The sequence below is a fragment of the Crocodylus siamensis genome, chromosome 1 (genome assembly GCF_052110815.1).
Source record: "Crocodylus siamensis isolate JL-2025a chromosome 1, ASM5211081v1, whole genome shotgun sequence".
In the NCBI taxonomy this organism is placed as follows: Eukaryota; Metazoa; Chordata; order Crocodylia; family Crocodylidae; genus Crocodylus; species Crocodylus siamensis.
This window is the reverse complement of record NC_143395.1, coordinates 185,582,015-185,596,147: the sequence shown is the minus strand read 5'-3', so window position 1 is coordinate 185,596,147 and position 14,133 is coordinate 185,582,015. Positions and strand designations below refer to the sequence as shown.

Here is a 14,133-nt window from a genome sequence, read left to right as displayed (position 1 = left end):
AACCCCTTAGATGTAGTCTGCAGAATCCCAGGGGCCCACAGACCACAGCTTGAAAAATACTGCTCTAGACCAGGAGTTTTCAACCTTTTTGCATCAGTGTACCCCCAGCAGCCAGTCAAAGGTAGGAATCCCTCAGCTGCCAGGTGAGTAGGGAGGTCCCCCAGCAGCTGATCAGTGACCAGGAGGGAGTCCCCCAACATTCAGTCAGTGAGCAGAGGGGAGGTGGGGGTCTGGCGCAAGTGCAATTGCCTCTATTATGCAAACACACATAAATTAGGACAGAAATATATTTTTTAATAACAGTAAAATAAGTTGTTATAGATGTTTGTGGGACCGGGGGGGGTTCCAGTTTCAAGTTGGCAAACTGGCAAGTTTAAAGTCAACAACCCCCTACCCTTCCAAAAGGAGTACTTCTGGGGCAAGGGGAGGGACTTTTGGTGGCAAAGATCAGGGGTTAGGGGCAGGACTTCCGGTCTCAAGAGGGTGACCAGGCAGGGCAAGGCACCTGTCAAGGGGCGGGGCTACTCTTGTGGCTCTTGACAACTCACTAAAAGTCCTTAAGCTTCCTCCCAGCCGAATAATTGCCCACCCCTGTTTTAGAGAGCCCCAATGCAGCAGTGCATGTGCATTGCACAGACCTTCTAGGGCTGGCTGTGCAGCAGGCATGGGGATAACTCAATCTGGAGGCAGCAGAACCCAGCTAAAAAGACCTGAGGCAACAGTGGTTCTCAGCTGGGTGTGCTGCCATGTTAAAGAAAACAACAACCCCCTCTTCCCCACCCCCCCCAAAAAACAAACAAACAAAAAAAAAAACCCAAAAAAACCAAAACCCAACAAAACTTAAACATGGAGCAGGAATGCCATGCCCCTGGAAAGGCTGAGAACCACTGAGTACTTGGAGTCTTGATGTTCCCTTTCAGTCTTTGCTTTGAAAACCTTTCCCTCATGGAATTTTCTTTGTTTCCCATAGTACATTTGGGCAGACTTTTTGGATTTGTTTTCTCAGACCTAACTTTTTGTAAAAGTTTTTTCTACTTGCATATAAACATTTGAGGGGAAAAAATGAAGGTGTACGTCTTTAATTCACCCACAAAATACAGGCAAGAAAGCTGCCTGTGTTGTTTGAAAAGAGACTGTGACTATCAGAAAGAGAACTAGATTTGAGATTTGCTCTGCCCTTTCCCACCGGTATTAGAGAACGACATCATGTATTTGCACCAAATGTAGAATTTCTTTTTCATTGAACATTCTTTATTTCTATGCTCTTTCACTTTTAAATACTTGGTTTGTATTGGAATGCTGAATACTATCGACTGAATTTTTAAATAGACTGATTCTTAATTTAATTTTTTGGGTAGCAAAATCCTTAATGTCCTGTTTTTAAAATCACTTTAAGAAACTTTAAAAAATTCTGCATGCTTTTCTTTAGTGTGCGCTTCTGTCATTGTCAGATAGGAGGTTCTTAACAGGTACTCTTTTGCTGACTGACTCGGAAAAGAATGAGTATGCCAAGTATAGTCAAATGTACAAAAAAAAATAGGAAAAAAGCAAACCTACTTGAATTTTTAGTATTCTGTAGTGTTCTGTAACAGTTACAGAACTTCAGAGACATATTTCAAGTTGACCACTCCTGTCTTCAGAGTTAATGTTTTCTATGATTCTGTTCTCGTGCAATTAAGTTCTTGTATATTTTAGTCTTTTACATTTTATGGGATACATTGAATATGCTTGCATATTCAAATCGTAAGTTTTTCAGACTCTGTATCCAGATCCATGGAAAAGAACATTGTGCCATATTTATTGCTTGTGCTTTTTTGTGTGGGTATGTGCAAAATGTGGATGGGTCTATTCCAGTACTTTTCTGCTGACCAGTGTAAGGTTCTTCCTCTTTGTGAATTTAAATAAAATCATAAAGCATCTTTTGTGTGAAGTTCTGAAGTTTTATTTAAATCATGTTACTTTGCATGCAAGTAGTATAAACGACTGACCAAATGTCTTCACTATTTAGAATTTAGATTTGAAATTACTAGTTCCTGTGAAACCTCTTTGATATTTTTCCTGGAAATAATCCTTAACTGTTCTTCTCTGCTTTATGACAGATAGTTAAAATTTAGTATGTGCTTTTTTGATAATGTAAAATCATTATCTGATTTTACAATACTGATTCTTGTCAGGTTAAAAAAATAATTATATATGACCTAATTTTAAATGCATGTGGGCATTTTTAATATTAATACCACTAGCTAGTTTTGTGACTAATTGTAATCATTTTGTATATTTCAGGGAAATGAGGCAAGCTACCCTTTGGAAATGTGCTCGCACTGTAAGTCCAATTTCATATTTGTTGCCTTTTTACTTTAGTTATCTCTTTATTAATTTTTAAAAAAAAGGGATTTGTTTATGCAACTTCCATTCATGCTACTCTAAAGATAGAACAGGATATAATTTAAACATTTGCCCTTTTTGAGAAGTCAGATTTTCTGCAGTTACTGTTAAATTATGAGTTAAGTAATTGCATTTTTCTCTAAAAATGATTAATTGAATTATTGCCTGGAGTTTGCTTTAATTTATCTCTTTGGTTAAAATATTAAACAGCAATTTTGAAATGGTTTTGATATTTTCAAGTACTCAAGCAATATTTTTCCTAAATCTATAGAAAAATTGGAAGAAAAGTATTGAGTTAGTACAGTGTTAATTATATTTAAGAGAAAAAACAATTGCAGAATAAACCTTTCTGAAATTAATTATTTTGGGTTGAAAACGTGTGCATCTGACAGACTACTTTTGTGCAAAGCTTGTTAAACCTTCCTTTTGTTTCTTAGTTTTGTAAGTTCAAGATCTGAATCTTCTTCAGTTGCTTTTAAGATCTCTGGGTAGGGGTTTATTACACCTCACTCTCTACTTGTACAATATTACAATGGAATTCCAGTTGTAACCATGAAACACATATACGAAGTAACCATTTAAAATTCTGTATCGGAGAATAATGTTTTCTATATAAATTTTTCATTTAATGCAGAACAATTTTTAAAAAGTCCTCAGTGCCATTTAACATTACTAGAATTGTGTTGTATAAATAGGAAAAAACCAGCAATTTGTAAACATTCTGCACATGACAAGTATATTAGTCTGTTTTAACAATGCACTGCATAATAATGTGATGCTTTAAACATACACTTAAAGTAAATGCAGCTTTACACATTATATTTTGATCTTTTATTTGAAATATAGATTTTCTGCAGCCCATGTATCTCCTAACTTTATGGGTTGCTCTGAACCTTTGTTAAAATAATGAAATGGCATCTAAAGGATTTTTTTTTTTTTTTTTTTGTAATGGCAATGTGTTCTTCTAGCAGAGCAGAAAACACTGGTGCAAAAAATTTTTTTTTGTGCCTCAGTAACTGCAGCTTCTTCAAACCACTATTTAACCCTAGGAGAGTTGGAGGGCTTATTAGAAACTTCAAAAAAAATGCCCCAAATGTCCCTGCCATGTGGCAGCCAAGCCATTCTCAGCATCCAAGAATTAGTACTTTTTTTGAATTGGGGAAACTTGTAGTTAGATTATCTTGGCACATTCCTTTATTGCGCAGCAAGAAAAGATGTCTCTGTAGGATTTCACAAGCAGTTATATTTGAGGCAGTTCTGATTTTTGCGCTGGCTTTTATCCTGAATCAGAACGCAAGAAATGAAGCCATTTACATGTCTAGCCCTTCCAAGCCACGTTGCTGCTCTTCTGACAGCAGATAGCCCTTGAGAGCATGCAAGCTAACAGGCTTGTCCCTGGGATGACTTGCAGTTGACTCGAATGAAGCACAGTTAACTTTAGACATTGTCCTGGGAGTAAAAGTGTCAGCACACTTGATCTGGCATGCTTCACAGGTACTTCAAGTTGAACAGTGGATTCTAGTCTGTAGGATCCTGGGAGAAATGACATCTGTTTTACACCATAAGCAGCATAATGTAGCTGATCACCAATAGAAACCTGGGTAACAGCAGATTAAAATAGAACTTCCTTTAGGCCAGCATTTCTCAACCTGTGGGTCATGACCCAAAACTGGGTCTCAAGACTGTAGTGCAGGGGTTATGAACAAACTTTAAAAATGGATTCTCCTTTAAAGGAAAAAAACATGGGAAGCTGTGGCTTTTCCCTTGCAGGCTGTTCCAGCATGCAAAGGACTACTTGGGGGTCCCCAACCTATGCACTGGGGGGGCTGTGGCCTGGGAGCATGGGGACAGTGGGTTGGGAGTGAGGGGCACTGGGTTGGGACTGGCCATTGATGTCTTACAAATGGCCTGGTACAAAAAAGATTTGAGAACCACTGTTTTAGGCAATGTAGGACTAATTGCTTTACCTGAGAGATGCAACAGCAGGGGATCTGATCCTCTTCTCCCATCTGCCCTTGTGTTTTGAAAGGAAGTGACTCGCCAGTTAAAGAATTCAGCGAGTCCAAAGATGAAACTATTTCAGACTGGATCAAAAGTTTGTCTCCATAGGTTATACCTCTGAGAGACTGACAGATCCTCTTAGTGGCACAATGGGATTTAATAATCCTCCATTCCAACAATTGCACTTCCTGCCATGTCATTTTTGAGTGAATTTATTCCCCCCCAACCTGGCACCTTGGGATTGGGTAGCCTGGGCTGCAGACATGGTTTTTAGACATCCCTGCACATGGGGACCCCAAGATCAGGGAGCCTTTCCATAGTCCAGGGTTCCCATATGTTGGTGTCCAAAAACTGCATGTGTCCCTGTGCACAGGGACCCTCTCTTTGATCCTGGTGTGTGTGTGTGTGGCAGGACCTTTTAAATAATGTGTTTACAGCCCAGCTGCATACAGGGACCCTGGGACTGGAGGATCTCTCGCTGGTACTGGGGGTCCTTGTCACTAGGATTTTTAAAATGCTTTGTTCTTACAGCTCCCTTGTGAGCTGTGTGGCAAGGCAGTCATCCTGCCTGACCCAGCATCTTAAATTGTCTTGCTTCACAGCCCCCCTGCCCTGTCCCACACGCGTATTGTGGAACCCTGCAAGTTGCTTCCCCAGCAGTCCACTTTCAGCAGTGGGACCAGGGGTGGCCCAGTCATGGTGCCAACTGCTGCCCCAGTGCTGATGCTGACAGTAAGCCTAATGTCAGCATTGGCATGGGGGTTCTACACGTGAAAATGATGGTGACCTACAAGAAAGGCAGAGGTGCATGGCATATCTTTGTGGCTGCATTGCTGCTTTATGATGAATAAAACAGTTTATCACTGTTTCTGTGTATGGTGCAATTAACATTAATCGCACCTTAAATGTGTGTTCCAGAGGCCTTGGTGATAGCTGTATTGGTATCAGTATGTGGTCATGTAATTAATTGATTCTTCATATAAATGCTAAAAACGCATACTGCTTTCAAGCAGTTAAGTCTGAAGAAGTCCACAAACAGTCTGCTGTTTGAAATTCTACACTCAAAGTGCATATGCAAGCTTTTGGGAGATTCCCCAATTAGTAGTACTTCATCTAAGGGGTCTGTGCCTTGCTGATGTGTGCTGCATCATAATTATGATGAATGTACTCCATTCATTAGAGCACCCTAGTTTCACAAAAATAAGATGCCAATTTTAATAAATGTTTGCATAGAGAGCTGTACAAAAAGCTTTTTTTTTTTTTAGAAGTAAAAAACATATTTGGAATGGAGAAAGACAGATGTGTACATGTGGCTTAAATGAAATCTGTACTTTTTTTTTTTATCGTGGAAGGGGTAGCAAACATTAAGGGCATTTTTACACGTTCTGGGGGGCACTTTAATTAGCAAGTATTTTTAATTAAGTGCTTGAGCATCACATGTATCCATGTCCCCTGCTGAAAAATGGTGATGGGATACTTTGAATTAAAGCTCATTGGATGAGCACCCTGCCACCATTTTTTGGTCCAGGGATGCTAATACATGTGATGCCAGAATCTACTGGAGCATGTTTATTTCTGTGCTCCAGCAGATTCGATTTCTAGTGCATCAGCCAGCTCCCTGCGCATGTCTAGGAGCCCTATGTTAGTAGCCAAGAAGACACCATTTAATAGTGCCCACCTCAGAAATAATCATACTTTCAGCTGACAAGTGGGTGAGAGATGTAACAAGTTTCCTTATATTTGGCACTGTTTTTGAAGCTGAGAGGACATTACTAAACTTTTTAATAGTCTTACACTCTGAAGACCAGGTTGTGTAGAAATTCTATCACTGCAAAAAACCATAAAGAAAATAATATATTTTATAATATACTTTATTTCACCATATGAGAGTAATATTTTTTTTTCCAACTTCAGATGTGCCCATTACAGTTTCTTAGGTAATGAAGAGGATTAGGCCAGCTGTGTGTAAGCATATACAAGACAAGTGGTTCAGTGTATTCTCAAGGGCATCATCTTTTTGAAACTTGATCTCAAAGACTTGAAATGGCTGTCTTGGTTGCTCACTCTGAAACACTAGATATGTAAATTGGACAAGACTGTAGGTAGAAGTGAGAGCTTTGGTTGAAGATTTTCTTCATTTTGATTCCTCAGGGACCCTTGTTACTTAAATAAGTGTGAGACTTAAATGTAACATTCATTTTGGGGCCTTTTTTATTTTTTTTTCTTGTCACAACTGCTATCCAAAGTTTAGAGGGGTTTTTTTCTGTTTGGCTTGTTTTGTTTTAGTTGTTTTTTTAAGGGGCTTGGGCTGATGAATTCAAAACTACATGATTTCTATTTTTTTTTTTTAAATGAAAATCTAACATCGTAAGCTGTTTACTGTCATTGACGCATCTTTTGGCTTATTCATTAAATTTAAATATGCATAAGCGTTCTAAGTACTAATGTAGGCACCTAAGTAAGGATTCATATTATTGGAAGTTCACTGTATTCTGCCACAAAGCTTGCAAGGTACATAATACTTTGAAAATCTAGATGCTTATCTGGACACACAAAATAAGATTTAAGAAGTCTGATCTCATTGAAGTCGATGGTAGTCTTTGATAGAGATGTGATCTCAGGGAGCCTAATTTTAATGTAGCTTTTAAATTTTGACCTTACTGTTTATGGCACAGTGATCATGTGCATGGCTTATGATGACTGGAAAAATGTCATCATAAGCCTTTTCAGTGACATTTATTTTTTAAACATGCAGCACATTTCAGAACCAGTTTCTAACAAAATTCTTTGCACATCAGTAAGTCAGTTCTGTAGTGCCTGTTATACTAGTATCTTGGCACTGATTAGCACGTATAAACAAAATGGCCAGAAACAATCTTTCAAAACATTCTGGGTTGGAGTATTGATTTTCCTTTTCCCCATCACCATCCTATAGAAAGAATACCTGTGGGACTCAACCTGGGTATCAAACTACTAAAATAAAATGTATGTCTATGAAAATCTCTTGGGCATGTTTTGTGGCTTTGGGACAAAGAGCCTTTAATTCTCTAATCTTACCCAGGATGGGACTAAGAACTTGGAATGCAAAGTAGCTTTCTGTTTATTATTAAGTCTGTTGAATTCCAGTCAACTGTTAAATTAGCTACTGGGACTGAAGAGAGTTTTAAATAATATTATTTCTTGTATTGGAAGGTACTTAATTTTGTTGAAATTGGAGATCCTAACAAGAATTTTAAAGTGAAAACATGAAAGCAAGCAGAAATTTAATAGTTAAATTTTCTTCACTTAAACTGTTGAATGACTTGTTATTTTCAAATGGCCCATAGCAGACGGTTTTTTAAATAGCAGAATGGCCATTTAAAAGCCAGTGTCTCTATAGCCATGTTGCATCTTCTGGAAGCTCCAGTGGAAATTTGCAGTAGATGTGCTCTTTCCCTGTAGACTGGCAACTAACTAATGGAGCTGAAGGTTTGATGAGACATTAGCTTCCTTGTATGATATTTCAAATAGTATTTTCTATAAATTCTTGATGACAGTGGTAGTAGACATGCTTTCTTTTAAACTAGTACATTTTTTTTTTTTTAAATGCAGAGAGTTGATGCTACTGAAAGCTTTAGAAGGGCAGAAAATGTGTGTTTTGGATCTTCAGCCAGCTAGGGAAGTCTAATATGCAAAAAGATTCTAGAGCAGTGGGGGCCAACCTTTTTGGTAGGCATGCCACAAAATAGTATTGCACCCTCCCTGAGTTCCACTACAGTCTTTTTTTTCTCTCCCCTACCTGCATGATCTGCTGTTCTGCCTTCTGCTCCCTGCCCTGTGCTCCATGCCTAATTGGTTGCTCTGGTTTGATTTTTCCTGCCCTATCTGCTGATTGGCCTTCTGCTTCCTGCCCTTTCTGCCACTATGCTTCCTGTCCCTTACGCATTCTGCCATGTGTCTAAAACAGGCTACCTGTGCCATTTGTAGAAGATGTGCCCCAGATTAGCCACCCCTCCTCTACAGCAGGGAGGCTCAACCCCCCGCCAGCCTGTGTCTGATGCATTGAGGTGGTGTGGGTCCCAGTGCTGGCACATGGGGCTGGACAGAGGCAATACAGGGCCCTAATGTTAGTGCACGGGACCAAAAAATTGAGTACCACTGTTCTAGTGCACCATTTCCCAACCTTTTTGGTTCCTCTCCCATCCTGTGGCATGCTGTCTGAGCAGGGTGGGGTTGCGGGGGCGGGGAGGGTGTGGCTGAATACAGTGTGCAGATGCAAATCACTGGCTCGACGATCCCCCCTCCCCCCCCCGTCTGTGTCCACGGCAGCAGCAGGCGGGGGTATGACTCCAGCTCAAAATTGTGTGGCACACCTAGACATGCCTCACGGCACACTAGTTGGGAAACACTACTCTACAGTGTGGAGTTAAAAGAATGCTTGGTCATGCCAGCACTCAAGGAGTACCAATGAATGCACAAAGTCTCAGGCTGCTTCAGTTAATGTGAAAAGTTAATTTCTCCTTTTACTGCTTCAGTTGTGTAGCCCAGCTTTTATTGCTGTGGGCTAGGACCTCCCTGGAATACCCTTTTTTTTTTTTTGATCTTTGGATAGCACTCGGGTTCTTGGTTCTGTCAGTAAAATCACTGCAAGCTGCTATCACCAGTCATTATTGCCATTTGGATACTAATGGCTGTTTTATGTAGTTGGAATAAATAAATACCTCTGATTGAACTTTCATAGGTCTAGCAAATACTTGGTATTTCATGACTCATATTCCATTCAGGGTCTAACCTAGGTGTGGTTAGAGGGTGGAGAATTGAATCTTGTGAGATTCTGGGGTATGGGGAGAGCGGACAGACAACAAATGACTACTAGGCATAGGAAAAAAAGATGTGTACAGAAGAAGCAAAACTACCGTAGGTGAGAAGGGTCTGTGTGCATCTGTGGAAGAATTCCATATGGATCAATCCTGTGTAGCTTTTCAAGAGGTTTAGAGGAGAAAATCCCTTTAACGGAAAACAATTAACTTTGGAAAGTAGTTCTGTTGCTCGGAAATCTGTTGTTTAACAATATGCCACTTGGCTTCATATAAATAGTAGACTTATAAAGTTTAAACTCCTATGGGAAGAATGTTTTAACAAGTAGATTACAGCAGAAATTAATAGAAGAAAGGACAGACCAAAAATGCTACTTAATTAAAATAAGTCCTAAACTCTGTCTTTATTTAGTCTTGTTCAATGAGTTATTAATAGCCTTTTTTTCAAAAAACAAAACTGTTTTCAAGACGCTTTGTAAAGATAGATATACTATGGAATATTCCAGTTACAGTGCCTAAAACCATTGCCCATCAATTTTTTGGCAGTTCAAGCGTTTTTGTTAAATAACAGCTTGTGGAAAAATGTTTATCTTTAGAAAAACTGTTGCTGAGCATATGTGGTGTATTATTAACCTATGAACTTGTAGGATTTTATTGATGCTAATGGGCTAGTAATTAAAATGATTGCACACTTGCATAAATAAAAAGTGTGGTGTTATGCTAACTGGAAATAGCAAAGAAAACATTCTGTTGAACACCAAAGGTAACAAAGATATTTTTGTGACCCCTTTGGCTTAGTATTGTTTAGTTTTCATTATGTCTTTCTCCTGGTGCTTTCCTCTGAAGTATTTGGTATAAGCAAAGTATTGGACAAGACCTGAATATTGGTTATGATACAGCAGTGTATTTATTTTTAATTCAGTAAAAACACTGCATTTATTAAGCACTGCATTCAATCTTGCTTAATTCAGTAATCAAGCTTTCTAAGACTAATCGTAAACAGTTTGTTTTTTTTTATAAAAACTTTACTCCAATATTTAAACATTTGGAGTAAAATGTAATCTCATTAATAAAAGTCCCATTACTCAGCATCTATAACTAACCTGAATCCCACTTGAACTGAAATTTATTTAAAAAACTATCAGTTCATATGGGGAAAAAAGTGAACTAAATGATAATCGCTTTTTTCTTGAGCAATAGATTTTTAAAACTCAAGAAAATGTGTAAAACTTAATATTGCACCAAAACAGTGTAATTTCTTTAACACTACAAAGTTAACAGAATTAGAGAACTAGTTTGAATTTGGGACCCCTCTGTTTGTAGATGTATTGTATTCAAGTGTGGGTAATAAGCAATGAGGGAGGGTTCACCTTTTAATTTTCAGCTTACAGAAAGGTCAGTTTTGTGGTGCATCATAAAGAAAACATCAAGAAAACCTGCTTGGCAGAGGAGCATGGGTGGGCAATTATTTCAGCTGGCAGGCCACTTAACAAGTTCTGGTGAGCTGTCAAGGGTTACTTAATCTTTCAGAAGATATCATTTTAACAGATCATAGATTTAAAAAAAACCCACAAATCATTTACTAAAAATTAAACATTTGCTATGAAAAAATGTAATTTTATTCAAAAAATATTTTTGTCCCTTTTTTTCAGTGGTGTTTATAGAGGTGATTGCATAATAGCTCAAAATGAAGTCTTGCTCTTTTGTGTGTAGAAGGAATGGGGTGGGTAGAAGGCAGCCTGGAGCTGGAGCCCCACACACTGGGGCTGGAGCTGCCCAGCTGCAGCTTTGCCCTCTGCCCCCTCCTCCCCTTTTGGCTGGGCATCTGTTGCCTGGCATGTACCCCCATAGCTGCTGTTGTTTTCCCACAGTACTTGCTTCCCAGAGCTGCGTGTTGGGGCAGGAGGAGATGAAGGAGCCACTGGAGGCAGGGGGAGCTAAGCGGAATCCAGGTGGCTGCCAGGGCCAGGGCGGTGCTTTCAGCAATTGTGGGTAGAAGCAGGCAAGGGGGCTTGGCCCCATGTGGAGCACCACGGGGACAGCTGCGGGATCATACAGTCCATTGGCAGGCTGGATTCATGAGTTGTATTTTGCCCACCCCTGGTTTAGGGGGCAAGCAACTTAGACTCTGAAACAATAGGATTAATTTGTAGGCCCAGATAACTTGCATCTTAAGTGCCTGTATGTGAGGATAAACGTGTTTAGATTTGGTATGTTTGTTGTATTCCTCTGGGCTGATAGTAAGTTTTGTAGTGGAGAAATTGCCAGACTATGATGTGTGAGCTTGATGATCCATTCATTTACTTTTTAATAACTTAAGATGATGTGCCGTAAAAAGTATGGGAAGAATTAGTTAGCAAGTGGTTTGGCAGACTGTTTGTTTGGGAAAGAAGCTTGTGATGGGATAGAGAGCAGGGATAGCCAGTTTTAACAGAACTTTATTTTCAAGCTTTTGTACTGCTGTATTCTTGCTTTGATATCTTGCAAGTAATCTTTGTTTTTCTTTCGGTTACCTCTCTAATCTAAACTACTATTTTTATGCTTATCTTTATTTCTTTATCTCCTTTTATGACTATGCTGAAACTAGAGATGAAAGCATGCCTTAAACAGAAATTCTTCTTTTGAGCAAAATGAGTTTCAGTCATTGCTAATCCCCTCTCTTCTTTCTCATTGCACGTACTTCCCATGATCCAGAAGCTAATCATGTTTAACTGAACTTTTTGGGAAATGTCCCCTATACACAGTGGCAAGGCTGAATCATTAGTAAGAATTTATGCCAGCATAGTAAATTTAAAGGCAAGGCTAATTGGTTTAATACTGTTTGTCCTATTACCATTGCATAGGAATGGAGAACATTTTCATAACTGAATACAGCTGGTCAACAATGAACTCTTGGACAACTCCAGCACACTAGTAATGAAAACATATTTCTTAGAACGGCCTCAGGATTTTTCTGGTCCTCATTCTTTTCATCGCATATTTGTGGTGTACAACTCTCATGGAAATCCATGTTCTGGCTAATCTCAGGACGTGAAATCTTTGGATTGTATTTCCTTTGCCAATGTTTGGTCCCTTTAGTTGATTTAAAGACAGTGAGCATCCTTTTTATGAAGGATGTTACAAGAGGCTTGTTGGTTTAAGTAATTTAACTGTTTCAAATTGGTTTACACACTTCACTTGTTAATATTCTTTAGCTGTACTTTTGAGAAGTCTGTGAAAAGTATATTGGCTTCTCACTGCCAGGACCTGTTAAAGCAATGGCTTCATTGGAACTTTATTTTAACTAAGTTAGAATTTTTGAAACCCTTTCTGTGGCATCAGTGCATGCTTAAATTAAGGATACCCTTTTCTTCTACCATCTACAATTAATATTTTAGGCAATTTAGTCATGGTGTTTAATGTTTTCCTTCAGTCTTTAAATGTTAAGAATTGTTGTGTGTAGCTACCAGCTATCCTGGCTTCGTAGCCAATTTTTGGAGAAAGTAACTGTTGTCACAAATTGCGGGTTGCAGCTCATTTCTTAGCGTTTGAGTAATGTGCATATTAATGCTGTAAAATTCTGAGGGAACAAAATGAAAATTAGGAGTGCTGAAATATGTGCCCCTTTATTTCTAGGTAGAATGTGCCACCTTGTGAGGGTGGTTTGCAGAATGATAACTTGGATGTAGGCATCTACTGAATTCAAGGCAGCTGCCAGCTAATTCTGCGGGCAGATTGCAGGCTGGGCAGCCATTTTTGCAGGTCAAGCACAATGGGCCCCCCACACCTCTGGCTGAGGGTGCCCTGTTAGTCCCACCCCTCCCCGCAGAATGCTGCGTGGCCCGAAACAATGGCTTTATTGCCTAGGGGAAGCCATTAATCTGAGCTTAATGCATGGACTGACTTTTACTTTAAAAAGTGATCTTCAGCTTAAAAAGGTTGGAGACCATTGCTTTAATCTCTGTCACTTCAGACAACTCTTTCTACGGTTTGTTGCATTGTGTTCTTTCTTTACACATTCTTGCTCATCAACTAGTTATTCTGTTCATTTGTTTCTTAACTTTTCTTTTTGGCCTTTTGGAGCATTAAGTACACAAATAACTTCTCTAAAAGCTTCTGTCCTTTGCCCATTCTTTGGCTTCTTCCCAGTTGATCCCCCACTCACAGAACCATTTGTCCCTAGTCTTCTTGGTTCTCCTTACAATCTGTTCTCTGACGTTTTCCAGTTTAATGTTTGCTTTGAGATCCTGTGCTCTCCTATTCTTGCTAAATGCTCTTAATCTCGTCTCTTTTCATATAGTACTATGCTTCCTGCTGTCTGCCCACTTCTTTCATGTGTGTTTTTTTTCCAGCTTTATGACCCTGTCTATGCACTTAACTCTTAACCTTCTTTTAAACGCTTCCGTTTGAGCGTCTGAGTTGTGGCATAAGGATAGGTGAAGATGGCTGATGCTAATCTCCTGCTTGAGAGTTGAGAATGTGATTTTAAAAAAAAAATACTCATCATAGATATGGAATGTATATCAGACTAGCCAGTATTCATGGGCCTGCTTCTAATTTTGGTGATGGGTATTTACAGACCATAAAATGTGAAAAAGTACTTTCACACTTCAAGTGTTTTATTTGGTGATGCTTGGGGGAAATTTCACATTGTAAATGGAACTAGAACATTTTGTTTGTTTTGTTCATTATGCTATGTGAAACACCTAATGAAAAGATGATCTCCCGAGGTGCCTTCCAGCCCTAATGTCTATGAAATCTATGAAAAGTAGAGATTCATTTGTGTGGTGGCCTTTGCAGCACCTTAATAAAGCTGAGTGGGGGAAATTTTGTTTAGAGCTATTTGATGTTCTCTTGGCACTTGTGGTAGCTTACTGTGTAGGGCCTTGCCCTTTATAGTGTTCATTCAGGGCAGAAGGTTGGGTGGGGATGGAGTGGAGAATGCAGCACATCAACAATCCAAAGGTTAATT

At 39.1% G+C, this 14,133-nt stretch overlaps 1 protein-coding gene across 1 annotated transcript in view; it reads left to right on the top strand.

The window, feature by feature from the left end:
* Window positions 1–14,133, top strand: part of PPP3R1 (protein phosphatase 3 regulatory subunit B, alpha) — a 64,692-nt gene that overhangs the window by 38,099 nt on the left and 12,460 nt on the right. Inside the window, exon 2 of the mRNA XM_090051036.1 lies at window positions 2,284–2,323. Coding sequence (XP_089907162.1) covers window positions 2,284–2,323 — 40 coding nt within the window. The remainder of the gene's footprint in view (window positions 1–2,283; window positions 2,324–14,133) is intronic.